This window comes from Gallus gallus, chromosome 12 (genome assembly GCF_016699485.2).
Source record: "Gallus gallus isolate bGalGal1 chromosome 12, bGalGal1.mat.broiler.GRCg7b, whole genome shotgun sequence".
Lineage (NCBI taxonomy): Eukaryota > Metazoa > Chordata > Aves > Galliformes > Phasianidae > Gallus > Gallus gallus.
Window position 1 is genome coordinate 920,449 of NC_052543.1, and position 20,667 is coordinate 941,115.

The window sequence follows — 20,667 nt, forward strand, 5'->3', positions numbered from 1 at the left end:
TCTTGGTATCCATTCTTTTCTTGAGGCATTTACACTTAAAAACTACCCTCCATATAAAGAGCGGCTTTTAAAACCAGCAAGACAACAGCTATTTTTATGACAGCTTCTCGAGTAATGAATCATCAGGGATCAAGTAATAGAGCTAAGATGGGAAATGAGCTCACAGTGAGAATGAACTTGAGACAAATGATTATTTAGGTTCTAGAAACACAAACAACATCACTCAGTCAAAAGAAGAGACTTGCTCATTTGTGGGCTTTGTTTTTCCATGCTTGCAAACCAACTGAAAACACGCTCATCTTCAAGCAGACTTCCTTTGGTACTTGAGATAACACATCACAAATCCCAAACACATCTCAGTGAGCAGACACCTCACCACTCCTGGAGGCTACACATCCATATTTACCTCCAAACGTGACTGCAGTTCGGTCGTCTGCCTTTACACCACCTCACTTATTCATTTTAACAATCTTATGAAGAAGACAAGAGTTTTCCTGGAGCCAAGGAGAAAAGTTTTAAACAAAATGGTAATACGTGGGATTTGGTTTCAGAAATGACAGTGGTGCTTAACAGGAGACAGCTTACCATTCTTAGACAGTTCCTGACTCCTTGCATGAGGCTCAACCTTCCTGCCCAGTCATCACTAATAGCTTTCCATCTGTAACCCAGTTCTCTTTATACTAGAAGCACTTCCCATACAACTAATGAAGACAAAGATATATAATACACTTTTTATTAGTCCTTATCACGGTCTGTTTAATAAAAAACAAACAACACAGGCTAAGGCCAGGAACAGCATATTAATGAGGATACAACAGGGAATGCCACTAAGAAAATGATCTGACATTAGAAAGAAAAGCCAATTACAAAGGAATTACAGAACTTCCTACACCACTTACACTTCGTTAGATCTGCTACCTGAAAATGGCAATGAAGAATCAGCCCCAGCCAACCTCAACACAAGTAGTATAGAAACCCAAGTCTGAGGACTAATTTGCAGAAACTAGTTCCTTTTCTTCACGTGGTGAATTTCTGGATGGTTTAGTTCTGGGCCTAAGTTCCCAGAAGAGTCAGATGAGCATCAGTCCAAGAGTGGAAACATTGAGACAGTGGTACATGGGGAAAAAAAAGAAGAGAAAGAGAGTTGTGGCAGATTTAAACAGCTTAAATGGCCATAAGCTGCAGCCTAAGAGATGCACATTCACTCTGTGTTAACCACTACACCTCGTGGTACAGACAGCTATTTCTCCCAAGATATAAGCTGGGCATACATCTATTCTAAATTTCTGACATTAAAAGCAAATAGCAATTAATGCTATTTGATTTAATTTAAAAAAATCCCAACTGTTTACAGTACTTGAACAAGGTCCTTATTTATTTTTTATTGCTATCCACTTTGGATACTTTCTTAGGAAAACTTCCATCCCCAGCCTGCCAGACTAAACAATCTGAAAAGTTCAGATTGAACAGCACTGAATGCCGGTGTCAAGAACATGCTCCAAGTTTTTCTGCACCTGCAAATCCACAACTTCTGCAGGTCAGCAGACTGCTGTGACTATCAGAAGGCAAAGCCCACAGCTTCACATGAAAGTAATTTCACTGCTCTGCCATTTAGCCTGTAAGAAAGGTTCGTGCACTTTTCATTGGATACAAGCCCTGTGTGCAGGAGTTCAAGTAAACTTTATACGAGGACAAGCACATTCTGGAGCACCTCCCCTATGAAGACAGGCTGAGGGAGCTGGGCTTATTCAGCCTGGAGAAGAGAAGGCTGCAGGGTGACCTCACTGCAGCCTTTCAGAACCTGAAGAGAGCCTATAAACAGGAAGGGAGTAAACTCTTTGAAAGGGTAGATGACAGCAGGACAAGGGGGAATAGATTTAAGTTGAAAGAGGGAAGATTTAGGTTGGATGTTAGGGGGAGGTTCTTTACCAGGAGAGCGGTGAGGTGCTGGAACAGACTGCCCAGAGAGGTTGTGAATGCCCCGTCCCTGGAGGTGTTCAAGGCCAGGTTGGATGGGACCCTGGGCAACCTGGACTAGTAAATGGGGAGGTTGGTGGCCCTGCCCGGCAGGAGGGTTGAAGATTCATGATCCTTGAGGTCCCTTCCAACCCAGGCCATTCTGTGATTCTGTGATTCTCTTCACAAAGATATGCGCTCGCTTGAAGAATGCTGGCAGGATGCTGAGCCTGTATCTTTACACAGTGGCATCTGGTGCAGTGAAAATTCTTACAGGAAACAATAATTCTGGCTACCACTTATTTGGAAGTGTTTCAGAGTACAGTTATCTTGCCGTTGTTTTCCAGGAGATTAGCCAATACTTTATTTGTTCAACCATTCCCAACAAAAAAAGTAAAAACAGAAATCCGAGCTGTTGTTCCAAAGTCACTAAGCACTTAAAGACTCGTTAAATAGTGGATAGTGATAGGACAAGGGGGAATGGTTTTCAACTGAGACAGGGGAGGTTTAGGTTGGATATTAGGAAGAAGTTTTTCACCCAGAGGGTGGTGATGCAGTGGAACAGGTTGCCCAAGGAGGTTGTGGATGCCCCATCCCTGGAGGCATTCAAGGCCAGGCTGGATGTGGCTCTGGGCAGCCTGGTCTGGTGGTTGGTGACCCTGCACATAGCAGGGGGTTGAAACTAGATGGTCATTGTGGTCCTTTTCAACCCAGGCCATCCTATGATTCTGTAACTTGTTAAAGACTTGTTACACACAGGCCTTGCACGCCAAGGTACAGAACTTGAAAGAATGTAAGTGACAAGTGAAATATTACAACAGCCATTATGACAGCTGTGCTATGACTTGAAGATCAGCTAACTGTTAACTGAAACATCCTGAAATTCTGTTTTGGAAAGTGTTTCAGTGCAAAAAAAAAAATATTTACCATATTCACCAAAGCGCAGGGACTCCCACTGCTGCCATTCCACAATGCTGCTGACTGCACGTATACCTGCATAGATTAACAGCATTCCTAATGTGGCATCTAACAAGAAGTTGATAAAGTACCTGAAAAGAAAAACATAAAGACTAAGCAAGGAGTAAGGGTCCATTTTCAGTGTATTTTAAATCCTCAGCTGATAAATCTGTATATATGCTGAGAGGCTGGGACACTTCAATTAATCATTTACCCACTTCCGTAATTACATAGCATAACAGTTTTATCAGAGTATTAATGTTCTGTTTCAGACCTCAGGCTTTAGCTTCAACTTACATTTCTGCCAATGCTGGGTGCGGGCTTGTGTGTGCATGCAATGCCTGCAGCCACTATCAAAGCCACATTTCAAATTACTGAGGGCTTTAGTGGAAATGATTTACTTTAGCACTTTAGATCTCGTTTAAAAGATGTTTGCAATTGAATCCAGAAGAAGCCTTCCCACAAAACAACTAAGTGCACTGGACACAAGACTGTTGCTCTATCAACTGCTTCAGGAGGAACTTCTGCAATCTTACCTACACTTTAAAAGACTACAGAGATTGCTAAGCATTCCAAATTAATTCTTAGACCCATTCAATGGTGCAGCTGGACTTCAGAGTGCCTCGTGAGCCCGTCTGGTTTGTTTACTACTGCTCCGTTTTGGCTGAACAAAAACAGCAGCTGAGAAAGAGACAGTGAAGGTCATCCCTGCTGAAAGCCACACAGTGAATCCCTGTAACTGAGACGCCTATTTGGCAATTCCCAATGCTAAAGTAATGCTAGAGTCCATAGGTTCTTATCTGCAGCGATAAAAATAACAGATCAGAGCTGTGGGCTTCTGCTGATGGCAGAGTCAAGTGCATGTGGACAAAACAATGTTAGTAAGAAGAAAGCAAATACAGAACACATACATTCAAAGCAGTAAAGAAGGAGCTGTTCTGACCCTTAAAAATCCTATTCAAGCAGCAACTCAAGAGTAAAAACAATTAGACATGCCCTGCTTCAGCCAAGACACACCTGTAAGCTTTTAAAAAGCAGTTATTTTCCAACAGTTGCATGTCAAATCATAGTTTGAAAGAACTTTTGTATCAGACACACACTAAAATCCAGGCTGAGCACTTAGCAGATGAAGCCCAGCAACTGCAGGAGCCCACAAGTCGGCCAGGGCCACCAGGGGCTGCTCTAAGCCTGCAGCAGGAGAAGGCCCAGCAGCAGCTGGCAGAAGCCCTCTGCCCAGGCCTGCTGCCACCCCACTGCTGTGGTGCAGGCCAGACGTGCTCAGAGCCCACCAGTGGTACCCAGCACTGAGGGACAATGTTGCTTGCTTTGTCTGCTGAGAATTCTTCAAGCCACAAGGCACCTGTCCAGAGGTTTTGTAACAGGTGCTTTGTCAGCTTTCATCTTATCCTGCCTGAGTTAGAGCACTGCAATACCAAGCTGACAAACACGAGCTTCCAGTCGTAATTCTTTACAGGCTCTGAATCACAGCGTTCTCTAAAACAACATTTTCTGGTTTTGTTCTGAAAATAACTCACAAACTACAGAACAGAAAACTATCCACTGTGAAGTTTGCTGAGTTAAATTACTGTTATTTGAGCTCATGGGCAGAAGTGCTGCTTCTACTCAGCAATTTTCACCCACTCATACCCTTAAGGTGTACTTCTGCCCAAGAAAGGAAGAGTGGCTCTGGCTGACGTAGCACACTGTCTTTCTGACAACAGGGAGGACCCAGGCAATGCACAGCTCCACACAGTTATCCTGAGAATGCTGAATGACACTTCTGCCTCCCACCCTCCCAGCTGCTGTGTGCCACTTTACCTTTATGAGAACAGTGGAATTTGAAAATGAAGTTACAGAGACTATACAGACACATGCCAAAGACCTTTTGTTTTGGAACCTCAGCAGCCAACACAGAGAGTTCTTAGATTTTAAGATACTTTAATGAGGTGCTAGGCTATATCTTTAAACACTGGCAATCCTAGACACGTTTTCATTAGCTTACTTAAATACATGCATGAAAATGGAACAAAAGCAATTTGCACCTGTCACTTTTATAAATCATCGGGAAATTAAGTCAGTAAGGAAGAGAAATCCAACAGTGATGCCTGGCATTACTGAAACTCTCATGATTATATCTTAACCTCTACAGTTAGTGTGTTAAGACAATGCATTTTCCCTACCAAAATGCTGTGGTGGGAGGCGAAAAGCAGTGTTACGCCAGCACATTTATTGCACGTAGAAACAGAAGAAACTAAGGAGAAATAAAGAGGAATCTTCAGTCTTATGAAACACCACAAACATATTCCTTGAGCCACTTAACTTCTTTGGTTACCAAAGGACAACAGCAAGCAGCTGTTGTAACTGCCTTTGGTTCTAAGGGGCAAATGACCAGGCTTTTATGAGTAATTTCACAGCTTCTATTAGCAGAAATGTGTAGGCTTCTTTGAGCATGAGCCCCATCAAGAACAAACCCAAACAATTACCATTTGCTTCAGCAGCTCCTGTGACGAGCCTGACAGGGCCTTAGTCACAGATTCTTCAAAGTTTAATACAGTAAAGTGAAATGCTTATCTATTTAGTCACACTGCTCCTAGTGTAAGCTTGCAATATTCACTTCTGTACTAACTACCTGGGTACCAAGCAAGATTTCCCACTTTTAACAGTGAAAATTACATTGCAGTAGATGATGGAGGTTTTTGAAGAATATACAAGTGTGAAAGATTTTTGATTATTATCCCTTAAAGCAACCTGACTTTATATTAACACCTTGCTGCAGAGAATGGTGAGGCTGGAGGTGAGCTTCATGTCCTCTGGTCCTTAGAATCTCTTATCTCCTTCAGCAAACAGCCTCGTACTACAGTGTGCACCCTAAGTCCTCATTAAGAAACTGGAGAAGAAGTAACAGTTTATCTGCAGTCTAAAGCAAACTCAACAGTAGAACCTCCGTATTCATCAATGGTTCAAAAATTAAGCACTCACAGTGAACAAGGGTCTTCTTCAGTAAGGTCTGATAAGTAGACATTTGCAAAGTGGATGAACAGCATCCCTATGGCTTGCTTGGAAGTATCTAAAAACCTGCACAGAGTAAAAAACAGCTATTAAGACACACACAAGTGTTTACAACACATTAGAACGCAGCAGATTTATATTAAAATTCCAACCCAATTATTCATTTTTCATAAAATAACAACATCAAAATGTAATATGCCAAGGTAATCTAACTTACTTAGCAATATTCCACTTAAGGTTCAGCCTTTTGGTATATTCTTCCTTGAACCTTGCTGACAATACATCAAATCATACCAACCTGAGGCCTTGGCACTGTAATTTGAAGACTATGGAGCTCCTCCTGGTATCATACGCATTATCTGTAAGCTAATCTTCACTAAACCTGGCTCAGTCTTTAATAACCGTCTGTACACAATGAATGTCTCAGGCTCACAAGACATTTCAGCTCCTTTACAATTTTGTATTTTTGGCAAGTTTTTGGGAGGGTCAGAGGGAAAACCGTCATCTCATTCATGTAAGTGGACAATTTCTTTATCTGGTGCATTTTGCTAAGATGCCTTCATGGGTATTTTTCACTTGAAAGCATGAAGAAGCCTCAATGAATTTCAGCTAAAGCATAACAGCTCACTTCAAGAGGAGCAATAGCCTTGAAATCACTACCTCCACAGCAGAAGACAAAGATGGAAAGAAAACAGTTTACTACTCATTGGGAAAACACTAAAAAACATTTAGGTACAGACTCAATATTGATTTTGGTCCCTTATCATTCTTTTATTATCTATTTATTATTATTCTTACAACTTACCAACATTATTTTTAAATATTTGAATCACGTCACAAGTATCACATAGACAAGAGTGTGTTCTTTATACAGCTCAACACTCATTTTCCCTGTTGTTTTTATGTCTTAAAAAAAAAAACAACACACACACACAAAAAGCACACCCAACCAAATAGGTCCAAACAACATTTTATGCCCGAATTTGTCTGCCCTCTTTGCCAATTTGGTATTAAAACATTATTCCAAATACTTTGTGCAACACAATGATGGGACGAGGCAGGAGGCCAGCACATTACTTATCTAATCACTATAGCACATGATAAATAACGATACTCAAGTCCCAGAACTAGATTCTTGGCTTAAAAATTGGAAGCAGGCAGACTGAATCTCAGACTGAGGTAGGCTGTAAACAAAGAATTGGTATTTACGTTTTCCATAAAATAAACGTCAGCATTAATTATGAAAAGCAGCGTTCTTTCAGATGAATTTAAGCCATTGGAAACAAGCCCAAAACTAACACCACTATAGTCTTCAACACCTGGAACAATAGCATAACATTTATGTCTCAAAACAAGTGTGGGTTATGCTGGCATCACTACAAGAAAACAATATTTTAACAGTAATAGAAACATATTTTTATACTATATTCTTCTATAATTTCATAAGCTATTATCTTTCACCATCATGTTTTCTATCTTACAAAAAACAGGATAGTGAATATGAGGCTTTGATGAAGTTAAGAGCTTGTGCAAGTTTGTACATGTTAGGATGCATTTTCATTGCAGTCTTCCAGTACTTGAAGGGAACTTTTAAGCAGGAAGGGGATCAACTTATTACAGTTCGATAGTGACAGAACAAGGGGGAATGGCTTTAAACCAAAGGAGGGAAGACTGAGGTAAGATGTGAGGAGGAAATTCTTTACTCAGAGCGCTGGCAGTGCTGCCCAGAGCTGTGGGTGCCATTCCTGGAGGTGTCCCAGGCCATGGAGGGGCCCTGGGCAGTCTGAGCTGGGGGTCAGCGAGCCCATGGCAGGGGTGGGCTCGAGGATCTGTAAGGTCCCTTCCAATCTAAGCCATTCTATGATCTTAGGGCAGTTCTAGAGTCTATCTTCAGGAGAAGGTGCAACGTAAAGCTATATGTCTAAAGGTATCTTTGTGGTGATATCTGGAAGCGTACCTGGAAGGGAAAAACCCAAGAGAATATAACATTCTATTGACCAATGTATTTCGGTAATTGTTTTGTTCATCACATTCTTGTCATCACCTTTTTTTTTTTTTTTTAATATATATTATCATATGCAAACAATCATTCTCTCAATACATAAAACACCCAAGAAGCCACGTTGAAGGAATGAACCCCACAGCAACGTACCATATCCTCCAAGGACGTCTTTCATGCTTTGGTTCTCTTAATCGTTTTACTACAAAAGAAGAAAAACAATTGGAGATAATCAGCAACTCCAACCATGAGACATACTGAGAAGTAAAAGCAAATCTCCTTGCAGAAGCATTGTACTCCTCAATAAATCAGGACTTACCCAATGGCATTTCACTTTATCCATCCCTAAAGATAGATTTTAAAAGATACCTCATCCCTCCTATCACCCACCGACCAATGGCCTGGCTGCCAGCATACCCCACACAAAACAATCACCTGCTGTCTGACTACCATTGCCACGGCTGTATCCTTTATGACCATGCAACCAGAGAATTTAATTTCTCATAGTAAAGCAGGTTCAGAATATTACAAAAAGCAGTTTCTTTCACTCACTGGAGACCACAAGTGAAATAGGAAAGTACTGCTCACAGTGTAGGGGCAAACTATAACATCAGAAAGAAATCAAAAGGATGAGTAACAAGACAAACATATTATCTGACAAAGCTTATTTATTTTCTGGATGACAAATTAGACTTCTGCGTGCAAACTGAATTCCAAACGAGAATTTGGATGGATTTTAAAATCAGATACTGCTTTCACAAGAAGGTTTGATAGCCTACAAAAAAAAAACAAAAACAACCAAACACCAAACACACCAAAATCCACCACCACCAAAATAACAGTATTAAAATAGATGTCAACTACACAAAGGTAAAAGGCCACAGATAAACGTGACTATTTCAATCTTGATGCTGCCCACAAGACATGCTGGTGTGTCCCCACAAGTGTGGGGAGCAGAAGCCTAAAGCATGATGGAGAACATGAACTATGGGCTCAGAGGGACTGGGGTGACATCCATCCCTGGGGGCACCTCTGGGACACAACACCACATCCCAGTGGGACGTGGCATGGGATGCAGGGTGGGAGCATTTTGTGACTGCGGCCTTCCACTACTTGAAGGGAACGTATAAACAGGAGGGGGAATGACTATTTACGAGGGTGCATAGTGATAGGACAAGGGGGAATGGTTCTGAACTGAGACAGGGGAGGTTTAGGTTGAATATCAGGAGGAAGTTTTTCACCCAGAGGGTGGTGACGCATTGAACAGGTTGCCCAAGGAGGCTGTGGATGCCCCATCCCTGGAGGCATTCAAGGCCAGGCTGGATGTGGCTCTGGGCAGCCTGGTCTGCTGGTTGGCGACCCTGCACATAGCGTGGGGTTGGAACTAGGTGATCATTGTGGTCCTTTTCAACCTGGGCCATTCTCTGATTCTATGATTGCACAGGACTTGAAGGGGAGGATCCAAAGGTGGGGAGAGGGAGGGATCAAAGTGATTAGCAGAACAAGTTAGGGAAATAGAGAGATAAAGGATAAAAGCAGCCTACACAAACAGCAGCTGGCCCATAGCCCTGCACTGCCTTCTGCACACAGCCTGTCCAAACTTACTCAACTCCACTTCTAACTCTCTTTCTGGGAGAGAAAACCACTTTTCCCCCACTGGGCAGGAGCTGGGGCAGGGGGTCACTACAGCCTCTGCTGCCCCATCTCAGTGCCCCCCACAGGCTGGCTGCTGCTCCAGCTGCACGTCACTCACTCATCTAGCATGTCAGCAGCACACCAAAGGTACCAGGCAATGGAAACCTTTCCACAAAGGATGGGTCCACGTCCCTCTGCTGCCCAAAGTACAGAACCTTTTCACACCACCAGAGGTTCAATGTCCCCTATCAGCGCCTTTAACACCAACCTTGAACAACAACTATTCATGCTATTATTTCAGAAGTAGTCTCCTAAAAAAATGTAGCTATTGGAAATTAAAAAGTGGTGAGAGGAAAAGACTGCACACATACACCACAGAAAAAGTTGTTACAGCAACACTCACCATGGGTTTCCACGAGCAGCATGCCATAAAAACACAGCTTCTGCTACACCACGAGCAGTGCCCAGATGAATTAACCAGTTCACAGCCTAAAGCAAGCACTCTCTGGTCACACCAGGAGCTGATAATTACCTTTGCTTTTGCAAAATGGGGCAATGCACAGCTGTGGGCTGGCCATACACTGGGTGCTCAGCCCCAGCAGTGCCAGGCACACACCGCAGCTCACAGCGCTGCTCTGAGAGCTCAGCAGATGAAGAGTGATTAGCTAGGAGCATTCAGAATTTCACGCTCAATTATAAATGAAGAAAGAAGCACTGGTAGTTTATACATTCGATGCCAGAATTTTCCAGGAAAGGAAATGAAAGCAGTTCTGCCAACAAGGGAGCTGCCAGATGGGCAGATAACAGACAGCACGGAAGGCAGAGCATTAGTAATGCAAGCTCAAGCTCATTAGTTGTCTCCCTGTTTCATGAAGTTGCCAGCAATAATGAAGGACAGATTTCACTTATTTTGAACTCTACTTTGGAAGGCTGTCAGAACCTCTGCTTGTCACTACCAACGCCTTTTCCTCAACAGCAGGAACTGTGTCTGTTACCAATAAACACCACCAATTCCCCAAAATCCTGTGAAGAGAAACGTGCTGCACCACAGAAGGACAGCTACTGCTGAGTGGTGTCCCCTGTGGTTATCTCCTGCTTGAACCTCCCTCCTTTAAACAATAAAGCAAAGATTTTAAGACACTGCAGTTGAAGTTTCACTTGAGCCCCCCATTACCTCCTTGGCAGCAAAGGAGTAAGAAATTACAGATTTCCCCAGATCAACTTTGCAACAAACGTCACACCTAACAAGAACGAGCTGAACCAATGCCTTACAAAAGGGCAACAAGTCTGTAATACATGCCTAAAAGCTTCTGTGACACTGAAGAGCTCAGTATCTCCTTCCATTCACAGTTTCTTAAAAAAGAACATCATTTTTCACATCTGCTTTACAGAGAGGTAATAAGTGCATGACTTTGTTAGCATGAAAGGCTGAAAGCAGCAGTGCTTTTGCCATGCTGCTCTTTCCTCCAGACAAAACAGAGCAGCACTGTGTGCCCAGTAATTCACTTTTCACCCCTGTTAATTCATAGAATCATAGAATCACGGAATGGGTTGGGTTGGAAGGGACCTCAAGGATCATGAAGCTCCAACCCTCTGCCGCATGCAGGGCTGCCAACCTCCATATCTAATATTAGACCAGGCTGTCCATCCAACCTGGCCTTGAACACCTCCAGGGACAGAGCATCCACAGCCTCTCTGGGCAGCTGTTCCAGTACCTCACCACTCTCAGAGTAAAGAACTTTCCCTTATATCCAACGTGAATCTTCCCTCCTCCAACTTAAAACCATTTCCCCTTGTCCTGCTGTTATCTACCTTTCCAAGAGCTGACTCCCCTCCTGTCTGTAGGTTTCCTTTGGGTGCTGGAAGGCTGCAATGAGGTCACCCCACAGCCTTCTCTTCTCCAGGCTGAACAAGCCCAGCTCCCTCAGCCTGTCTTCGTAGGAGACCTGCTTCAGCCCCCTGAGCATCTTTGTGGCCCTCCTCTGGACCCTCTCTAACAACTCCCTGTCCTTCTTGTACTGGGGGCACCAGACCAGGACGCAGTTCTCCAGATGGGGCCTCAGAAGGGCAGAGCAGAGAGGGAAAATCAGCTCCCTGTCCCTGCTGGCCACCTCTCATCTGATGGAATACAGGATACCATACTCTTTCCAAGCTGCAGAAGCACACTGCTGCCTCATGTTAAGTTTTTCATCCACCAGGACTGCCAGGTCCTTCTCTGCAGGGCTGCTCTCAAGGACTGCTCCTCCCAGTCTGTATGTATGCCTAGGATTCCTCCGTGCAAAACCTTGTACTTTGCTGTGTTGAACCACCTCCTTCTCTCCCTGTGCCTCATTACCTGAAAGTGTGATGCCCAAATGCCTGCTCCTTGAGAGCCTACTGCTCATTGCCCTGCAGAGGAACCCCACCTCCCTCCTGTTCACACTTTACTTGCCTGCCTGGGCCCAGCCACTGGTTTCTAGCTGGGACACAGGACACCCCAGGAACAGTTATTTTTTCACTACAAAAGAAATACATCAGTGAACCAATACTACTATCTGAGCTTTGAAATAGAACAGCTTAGTCCTCTCCAGGACATACAGCCAAATGCATTACCTGAAGGTGGTGACTTTTTCCTTGCTAACATGTGCGTTTTTTAAGCTTCCCAATGCTCCCCATGAAGACAGGCAGAGGTGAGCCTGCTCCATGCATCCTGCTGGCATGAGCTGTGCTGATGGAGCTGCCAGTGCGGGGAACCAATGTCAGAGCACAGCTCCCAACCCAGACACCACGTCAACAGCCACTGTAACCTTTTTTCTTTTCCTTTTTATTTTTCCTTCTCTTTCTCCTACCTTTTATTTTTAAAGCAAAGCTTACCTTTCAGACATCCAGCCCCACTTGGCAAAGATTCAGATACAAGCTCCTGCTCTCAGTCACTGGCCTGTTTGCTGGGCAGCATTCTAGAGGACAAAACCTGTGTGCAAGCTGTGCTATGCAAACAAGAGGACTCAACCCCTTGACTCCTGGAAGGCATGCCAAGGGTACAGCAATGATAAAACACTGCAAGCAAAGGTTAAACAGCACAAATCCATATTACCGTGTACTAAGCACCAATTTATGACACACAGCACCATTTTCACCTACAGTGCTCTTGAACTGCTCAATAACAGATAAAGCTTTCCTGACATCACTAGTACAACAGTAGGTATCAATGAACTTTAAGGCATTCACACCAGTTGTTTTAAGTCAGCAGCGGAACCCACAGTACTGCCACCGCATGGCAACAAATGCACCCTTCAGAGAGCTCATCAGTCGGGCCTGCGGTTGGAACAATCTTAAAAGCAGAAGCCAACTCCCATACATACCTTCAGACAAATGCAAAAAGCACATGAAGCTGTTTCTCTTTGTACAAAATGATGAACATGGCAAAGGGAGGCCAAGGGTGGATTCACACTGTCTGTTTAACGACGACTGGAATTCTATGTAGCTTTTGCTAACCAGATTTATTTTGCCGATGAAACAACAGAAGCACTGCATTGCAAAAGCAAGACTCATTTCACATGACACCAACAAAAAGAAAAGCAGAAAGATACACAACCAACTTTCACATACTCTTTTCACAAAAACAAATATAACGAATGGAAAGTTGATGCCCGGTTGCCATGTAGGCTCCTTCGATCTAGCATCTCTACCAACAAGGTCTTTATTCAGTGCAGATGGAAACGGCAGTAATTTCCATGTGCAGGAGCATTACTCTTAACAATACAGCTTTGTACCTCTTAGCACTTGTGCAGCTTTCATAAAAGCTTCACAACACTCAAACCTAACGCCCACACTATAAGACATTCTGTTGTAAGAAAGCTCGAGCTTTTAGCATCAGATGAAGGAGGTAATTTTTAAGTTCAATTTGAAAACTGTCTAGACTACTTCATTTTCTATCATTACAATTACCTTCCAAAGAAAGCATTCAAACCCTATGCAGATAAACTAAAATATGCTGCTAGTCACACCATCACCCTCAAGACAAGAAAGGTATGCTGAAATGATATTGTATGATATTTGATAGCTGATGTTTTCCAGCGTCAGTAAGAAATTAAGAGCAATAATTCTAAAAGAAATAAAAATTTCTGAGAATAACATCTTAAAAAAATGACCGGAGACAGAAGACATATACTGCAAGTTGTGAATAGCTGTTTGAAACTTTAAAGTCATTTTTGGCCCACGGAAAAATCTGTACTTTTGACAGTGGAAGAAAATGACAGAAACAACAAAAAGCAAGCAAAGGCTGTGCAGGTGAGTGCTTGAGGTGATGTGGTGGCCTGCCTGCTTTGGGGCTGCAAAAGACTGATAGGACCAACCCTATAAAGCAGCACTTGGCCAGACTTCGGGCATTTTACCAGCTATCAGTTCTCTATAGCAGATGACATTTGAAACCCTTAAAAACTCAGGAACCCCTCTCTCTGGTTCACCTCCCAACTCCAGGTCCTAGCTGCTTACACTGTCTTCCTACACTCAGTGTAAGAGTGTTGCAGTAGAGAAAAGGGAAAGGATAATAATTATGACAAATATATATATACAGGTATATATATATGAATGCATACAACAAGTGACGCACAAGCAATTGCTCACTATCCCCCAATCAATGCTCAGCTAGCCCCTGAGCAGTGGAAGAGAGCAAGATGAACTCTCACCCTCTACAAAACTCCTTCCATGTGATGTCACATGGTATGGAATATCCCTTTAGCCAGTTTCAGTCCTAATTCTGTTCCCTCCCCGCTCCTTGCGCCCTTTGCTGTGAATGTGCTTGGCTCTGTGCAGCACTGCTTAGCAGCAACTGCCAACATCAGTGTTATCAATATTGTTTTCCTCCTAGAACCAAACCATAGCATCAGACCTGGCACTCTGAAGAAACCAATTCCATCCCAGCTGAAACCAAGACAAAGTGGAAGACAACGGCACACCTCTGAGGCACAGCGCAGGCACCGATGAATAACAATACAAACACAAACTGTGAGGCTATGCAAAACCTAACTCAGGACTCATGGAAGGAACGCAGGTCCTCAGCACCCTGAGCAGCAGTGGGTAGAAGCTGAGTTACTCCTGACTGAAGCACCATCCCTCTTCCACCCACAAAGGCAGAGCAGTGCAACCTCCAGGCCTATGTTCAGCCAGCCAGGAGCAGCAACCACTCTGCATTCTGTAGGGTGCACTTTTGGCTGTGATCACGAAGCCTTTGAGAGGGACTGTGCTGTGAGAAGGCAAACATTTCCTGCCCGCAGGCATAAGAAAGTAGACGTGGTTCTCCATTTAATCAGCACCATCCACACAGATAAGACCTTGTCAGATACTTGCTTAAGTCTGCAAACTTCATTAACCATGAAATTAATATCACTGCAGAGTGCAAAAATGCATGGTGTGTTTGTGCAAATCAGTTCCTTACAAATTCAATTATAAAACATTAGTCAAGAACATAAACTCATTATGCAGATTACAGTCAAACAACAGGCTAGCTAACAGTTCAGAAGTTAGTTCTGATTAAACACAGCTTTCAGTTTCCGGATAATTTATCATTTTAATAATTTCCAAATGTCAACAAAATTGCACCCTTCTTTTCTAAACATTTCATGATGTGAACAACATGTATAATTATACTCAGAACAATCTTATTATCTGGAGCATAATTATATCCATAGAATCATAGAATGGTTTGGGTTGGAAGGGACCTTTAAGATCATGTAGTTCCAAACCCCCGCTGTAGGGGGGGGGTCCCCAAGCCCTCCCCCTAGCTGAGGTTGCTCACAGCCCCATCCAGCCTGGTCGTGCGTGCTTCCAGGAACGAGGCATTCACAGTCTCGCTGTTCAACCTGTTCCAGTGCCTCACCACCCTCACAGTAAAGAATTCCTTCCTAATATCCAGCCTAAACCAACACTCTTCCAGTTTAAAGCCATTTTCCTTTGTCCTATCACTACATGCCCTTGTAAAAGATGTCCCTCAGCTTTCCTGGAGGCCCCCTCCATGTGTTGGAAGGCTGATAGAAGGTGTTCCTGGAGAAGAGCCCCAGCTCTCTCAGCTTGTCCCTGCAGGGCAGGTGCCCCAGCCCTCTGATCACTTTTGTGGCCCTCCTTTGGACCTGCTCCAAAAGCACCATGTCCTTCTTGTGTTGAGGCCCCAGAACTGGATGCAGTACTCCAGGTGGGATCTCATGAAAGCAGCGTAGTGGGACAGGATCACCTCCCTCAACCTGCTGGTCACACTTCTCTTGATGTAACCCAGGATACGATTAGCCTCCTGTGCTGCAAGCACACATTGTTGGTTCATGCTGAGTCTTTCACCAACCAACACCCCCAAATCTTTCTCCTCAGAGCTGTTCTAAAGCCAACCTCCACTCAGTCTGTATCTGTGCTTGAGATTGCCCAGACCCAGGTGCAGGACCTTGTGCTTGGCTTTGCTGAACTTCATGAGGTTGGCATGGGCCCACCTCTCCAGCCTGTCCAGATCCCTCTGAATCAGCTGAATAATTTGAAACATGTAATGCGTTTGGAGCTAATGCGATAAGCAGGCTCCATACAATCATTAATGAAAAGTTTGTTAAAAAAATTGTTCAAAAAAAATTGTCTTAAAACATTTTATTAACAGCACTTCCAGAAGACTTGCTGCATTCGGAGACATGGAAATATTCATGACCCTGACATCATCAGGACATTAAGACAGCCAATAAATTGATATTACAATCTATTCTTCACATGGAAATTTTTTTTTGCAGTATGTCCAAATAAAGTAAAACCCAAAGTAATGTAGTTTAAGCATTGCTAAACATTATGAGAAGATTTCTTCTGTGTTCAGTAAATGCAGAGATGCACATTTAACTATGCCACAAAGCCAGAGCGGTCTTCTGTCTCCAGAAATCAGAAACCACTCCAACATTGTTACTCCAAGGTTTCATTCAGGGCTTTTTACTTCCTAAGGGGGAAAAAAAAAAAAAAATCAACTGAACAGTTCCTGACACTGTCATTACTTATCTCTGCAGTGTGATGCTTGGGAGCAACGTCTGTTTCTTGCAGAATGGACAGAAGTAGGGATTTCAAAGAATACTGCAATATTAGTGCTGTAGAAGAAAGCAAGTCAATAACTTTTACCCACACGGCTGCCTTCTTTTTTCTTGTTGCGGTTATTAATGCACCTCCCATTAATGTCTCGAAGACGAATGAGGATGCCCCTGAAAGGCCCGACGCTTTATTGAAATAAAACAAGAAACAAGCACACGGCGCAGCAAGCAGCATCTCTGCATGTGGGGTCAGAAAGCTCCGCTCCTCTCAATGCAGCCGTACCGGCGGGGCGCAGCGCGGCCCCGCAGCGCCGTCAGACAGAAGCGCGGACGGACGCGGTCCCGCAGCGCCCCGGAGCTGTCCGTGGTGCTGACCGCACCGCCCCCCGCCCTGAAACAGAATGAGACGCACTCCAGGAAGGCTTAAGTCCTCTGACAAGCGCACTGTGCATGTGAACTACACATTGAAAATGAAGTAGGAGGAGCAGCTTGTGACAGACAGGTAAAGGGACCGGCAGCAGGACTTTCCCCGATAGCTTTGTGCAGCTTTAGCCCATGAAAACAGTATTCATCTACAATGACATCACACACGTGGGAATACTGTGCTAGCACATTTATCAATAAACCCTTAACTAGAGAATGCTCAGAAGGCGCTTGGCACTTCTGGCAGAATACACTGTGTTATACAAAAACATTTTAAATGAGCTTTGTGGCACCAGTAATAAAATCCAAAACTATTACACCAAAAAATAAAAGCCAAGAAGCAACATCATTTTAAACCAACATCACTGTGAAGTCAGGTAGGCACACTGTGACGCACACTTTGAAGCTCCAATGGTTGCCTTGCTGGTCTGAAGCACAACCAACCACCCCTTACGGCAGCGGAAACCCATTAAGGCTTCCTGTTACCAAGTGGCTTGGCATCCATAAACTAGGTTGGAAAATTACACACACTTAGACATGAGGACAACAGCAGAATTAAGTAGCAGACTTCAAAGAAGCAGGCTAACAGACTTGGGAACTTGTGGGTGGGATCCAAAACGGTCACCAAACCAAGAAGATTTGCCAGAAAGAGGTCATTTTTAATTGGCGAACTCTCTTTTGTAGTGAGTTACAGACCACAGCTAGCAGAGAACCACAGAAGTGCTCTACCCTGACTTCAGCACAACTCCTGCTGTAGAACAGCTGCAGTGTTTGTGTTAAATCATCCCAGGCACCTCTGGCTTCACAGCCAGTTAAACTGAAGCACAGCAGTCAGAAACAGTACTGTGGCGGCCTCTGGCACCACTGTGTTCACCACCTACTTGGGCAACACAGGAGGAGCTTACTGCTCTGGGATGTGGACAGAGAGAGGGGCAACGAGGTGTGAAATCAGCGATTCTGATCACAATTCTGGATTTCTCAGGCCTGTAAGAACGCATGCAAGCTACTCTTAGGCTGTAGGAGTTAGTGAGCTAAACGAGAAGGAAGCTTGGACTTGGTTTCCAGTGGCTCCTCCAGCAGCTCAGAACAAGGTGCTCTGTCCCCATCACACCACTCCAGGTGGTGCTTGCCAGCACCACAGGGACATTCCGGGGAGGCCATGGTGGGACCCTGGAAAACAACATATGCCACTGGAGGAGAGCTGAGAGCATAATGTCAGAGCAGCCAGGCAGGTGCACACAAAAGAAGGTGGCAAGCTGGAGTGACAGATACTAAGCAGTTTTGCCTTAGAGCAGTCCTTCATTACTGGATATCCATCTACAAACGACTGAAGTACAAAAAAGTCTTCCTTACTACTATAACCAGAAAATAGTATTTATTTAGTAGAATGCAAGCACAGTAAGATCCACCTAGAAAAGGGCAAGCTAGGGTCACCTTTTGATATACCCATTTAACAGAACTTCTTGTTTAGATGTCAAATTGACTACTTTTAAATGAAAACTGCCTCTGTGCATGAAGAACAATTCCAGAATACATCTTGGTTGATGTTCTGTTTGTTTCTTTTTCTACAGAGGGCTCTGGACCAGTAACAACAGAAGATCTCCTTCTAGGATTCCCCTTCCCAACAAGGGGAGTGGCTCACTCCTTTTGAGGAAGTTTAAGCAGCAGCCAGGCAGCCACATGCCCTCAGCTCCCTGGCTTGCTACAGAGGGACACTGTACACAGCAGTATGGCTCTGCGCCAAGGATTAATGTCATGTGGGCAGCAGCCCACCACTGACCCTGCCACAGCCACTTGTCCCTCAGCACTGCTCCCTGTTGTGCCCAATGGATGGAGGACTGTGGTGGGGAGATACTTCAGCCTGAAAGCAAACATATGTCTGTTCATTTCCTCACTGCTCTGGCCATGTGACCCAGCTCCGGGACTGTGCCATCCCTGCATGGAGTCCGATACAGCTGTGAGGGTGCCGAGGTCATGCCTGTTCTCTTGTTCCCCAGCGTGAAATCCTGATTCTCTTTCCTATCAGATCTGGCTCATGGAGCATGGAGAAGGCCCCCTTGACTAACTGAATTTGGAACAGCAGGCCAGACGTTGTTTGGAATATGATAAAAAGGGCAGAAACAGAAAACAGCAGGAGACCAAAAAGAAGCAGCGCTTCCAGCACAGTGCAGCTCCTACCTGGTATGTAAGCACTCCCTCACCAGTGCAGCTGGTCTGCAGGTGAGGGTCAGCTTCTCCTCCTGGTCAAGGACAGGCCCCAAAAATGTGGAAAACACTGTGCTGTCAGCACTGCAACAAAGCAAACTCTGCTTCTGCATTCGATGCAAGCAGAACAAGCTGCTAGGCTTTCACTGCAATCTCCTTCAGAAACAGACTCCTTTTCTCAGCAGTACTTATGAGGACCGGCGACTTCCCCCCCCCTTCCAGCTACAAGCACCTCTCTGTGAATCCCCTGCTCCTTCCTGGTACAGAAATACTCCACCAGAATGAAGTCAGGATGTGTGGCACACAACCGGGCTGCTCTGTTCCCGGCCCACACTTGGTGCTACCACTTTTTCCCGGCGGTGCTACCACTTTTTCCCAGCGCTACTTAAATGCACCAAGTTTTAAGCGATACTGCACCCAGGAAACAGCGTTACCTCGACAAAGCACATCAGCAACTCACCATCTTTTGGTACAAACAAGTACTTCTCAAGGACTGCGCATCTCCTTAACTCTACAAACAGCAGCACGCACACGTGCTGCACGCACCCCCTTCTTCAGGAGGATTTTTCCCGTGCTGAAGCTGCAGGCGGCCCCGGGCACGGCCCGACTGACCGACGTGTCAGCGCCCGCCGCGGCTCAGCGACGCGCTCAGTGAGGCGGAGATGGCCGCAGCGCGCACCGCTCCACACTCGAGCACGGGAACGCAGCGCTGCCGGACTTCCGACCGAACCGCAGCAGCACCACGCTGCCCCGAAAGGCGTCACCCCGGTCCTAACGCCGACATGGGCCCGGTATCCAGACGAGGCCCTGCCCCCGCCGCCCGGCCCGGCCGCCACTCACGCATGAGGATGCTGAAGGCCAGGACGCCCAGGAGCCCCTGCAGGAAGATGCCGAAGCTGTCCATCAGGGCCCCGTTCTCGCAGCCGCGCTCGCCCGGCCCCGCCGCCGGCCCCGCTCCGGGCTGCGGGCTGAGGGCCGCGCCGAGGCTGCAGTTGGGCGGCGTCACCCCCATGGCCAGGCCCGGCCGCTGCCCGCCTCAGCGGCGCATGGCGGCGGCGACGACGTCGCGACCGGCGGCCGAGGCCGCGCCCCCCGCCCCGCTTCCTGCTCCCGGCGGCCCGCCCCGCTGCGTCACGGCGGGCGGGGCTCGGCCCGAGGCGCGGCCGCTCCCGGAGCGCGGGGCCCGGCGGCCCCGTCGGGAGGGAAGCCCTGCCCACATCCGGCGGAGCTGTGGCTGCTCAGGGGCGGCGTTACATCGATCGGCCCCGTCCCGCTCCCACGCGCATCCCGGCCGCCGGGAGCAGCGCCAGCGGCAGCTGATCGCAGAGCCGTGACTGGACGGGACGGCGCGAACCGCACCCAGGGCGCGCGGCCCACGCGGAAGGAGCGGCGGCGTCTGCAAGGCCCGGCGCTGCTCTGCTCCTACCCTGTCCCCTGTGTGACCTTCAGCATCCCGTGAAA

General features: G+C 45.7%; 1 protein-coding gene and 1 non-coding gene across 3 annotated transcripts in view; both read right to left on the reverse strand.

The window, feature by feature from the left end:
- Positions 1-20,281, reverse strand: part of LOC121106612 (store-operated calcium entry regulator STIMATE-like) — a 30,080-nt gene extending 9,799 nt beyond the window's left edge. For both annotated transcript variants that reach the window (XM_040646432.2, XM_040646431.2), the window contains exons 1-4: positions 20,047-20,281; positions 8,075-8,123; positions 5,893-5,988; positions 2,884-3,005 (exon numbers count right to left, since the gene is read on the reverse strand). In XM_040646432.2, coding sequence (XP_040502366.1) covers positions 2,884-3,005; positions 5,893-5,988; positions 8,075-8,123; positions 20,047-20,218 — 439 coding nt within the window. In that variant the 5' untranslated portion in view covers positions 20,219-20,281. The remainder of the gene's footprint in view (positions 1-2,883; positions 3,006-5,892; positions 5,989-8,074; positions 8,124-20,046) is intronic.
- Positions 19,608-19,696, reverse strand: MIR1719 (microRNA 1719). Its single transcript, NR_035215.2, has one exon. It is a non-coding gene; the product is annotated as a microRNA 1719 (primary transcript).
- Positions 20,282-20,667: the final 386 nt, after the last annotated feature.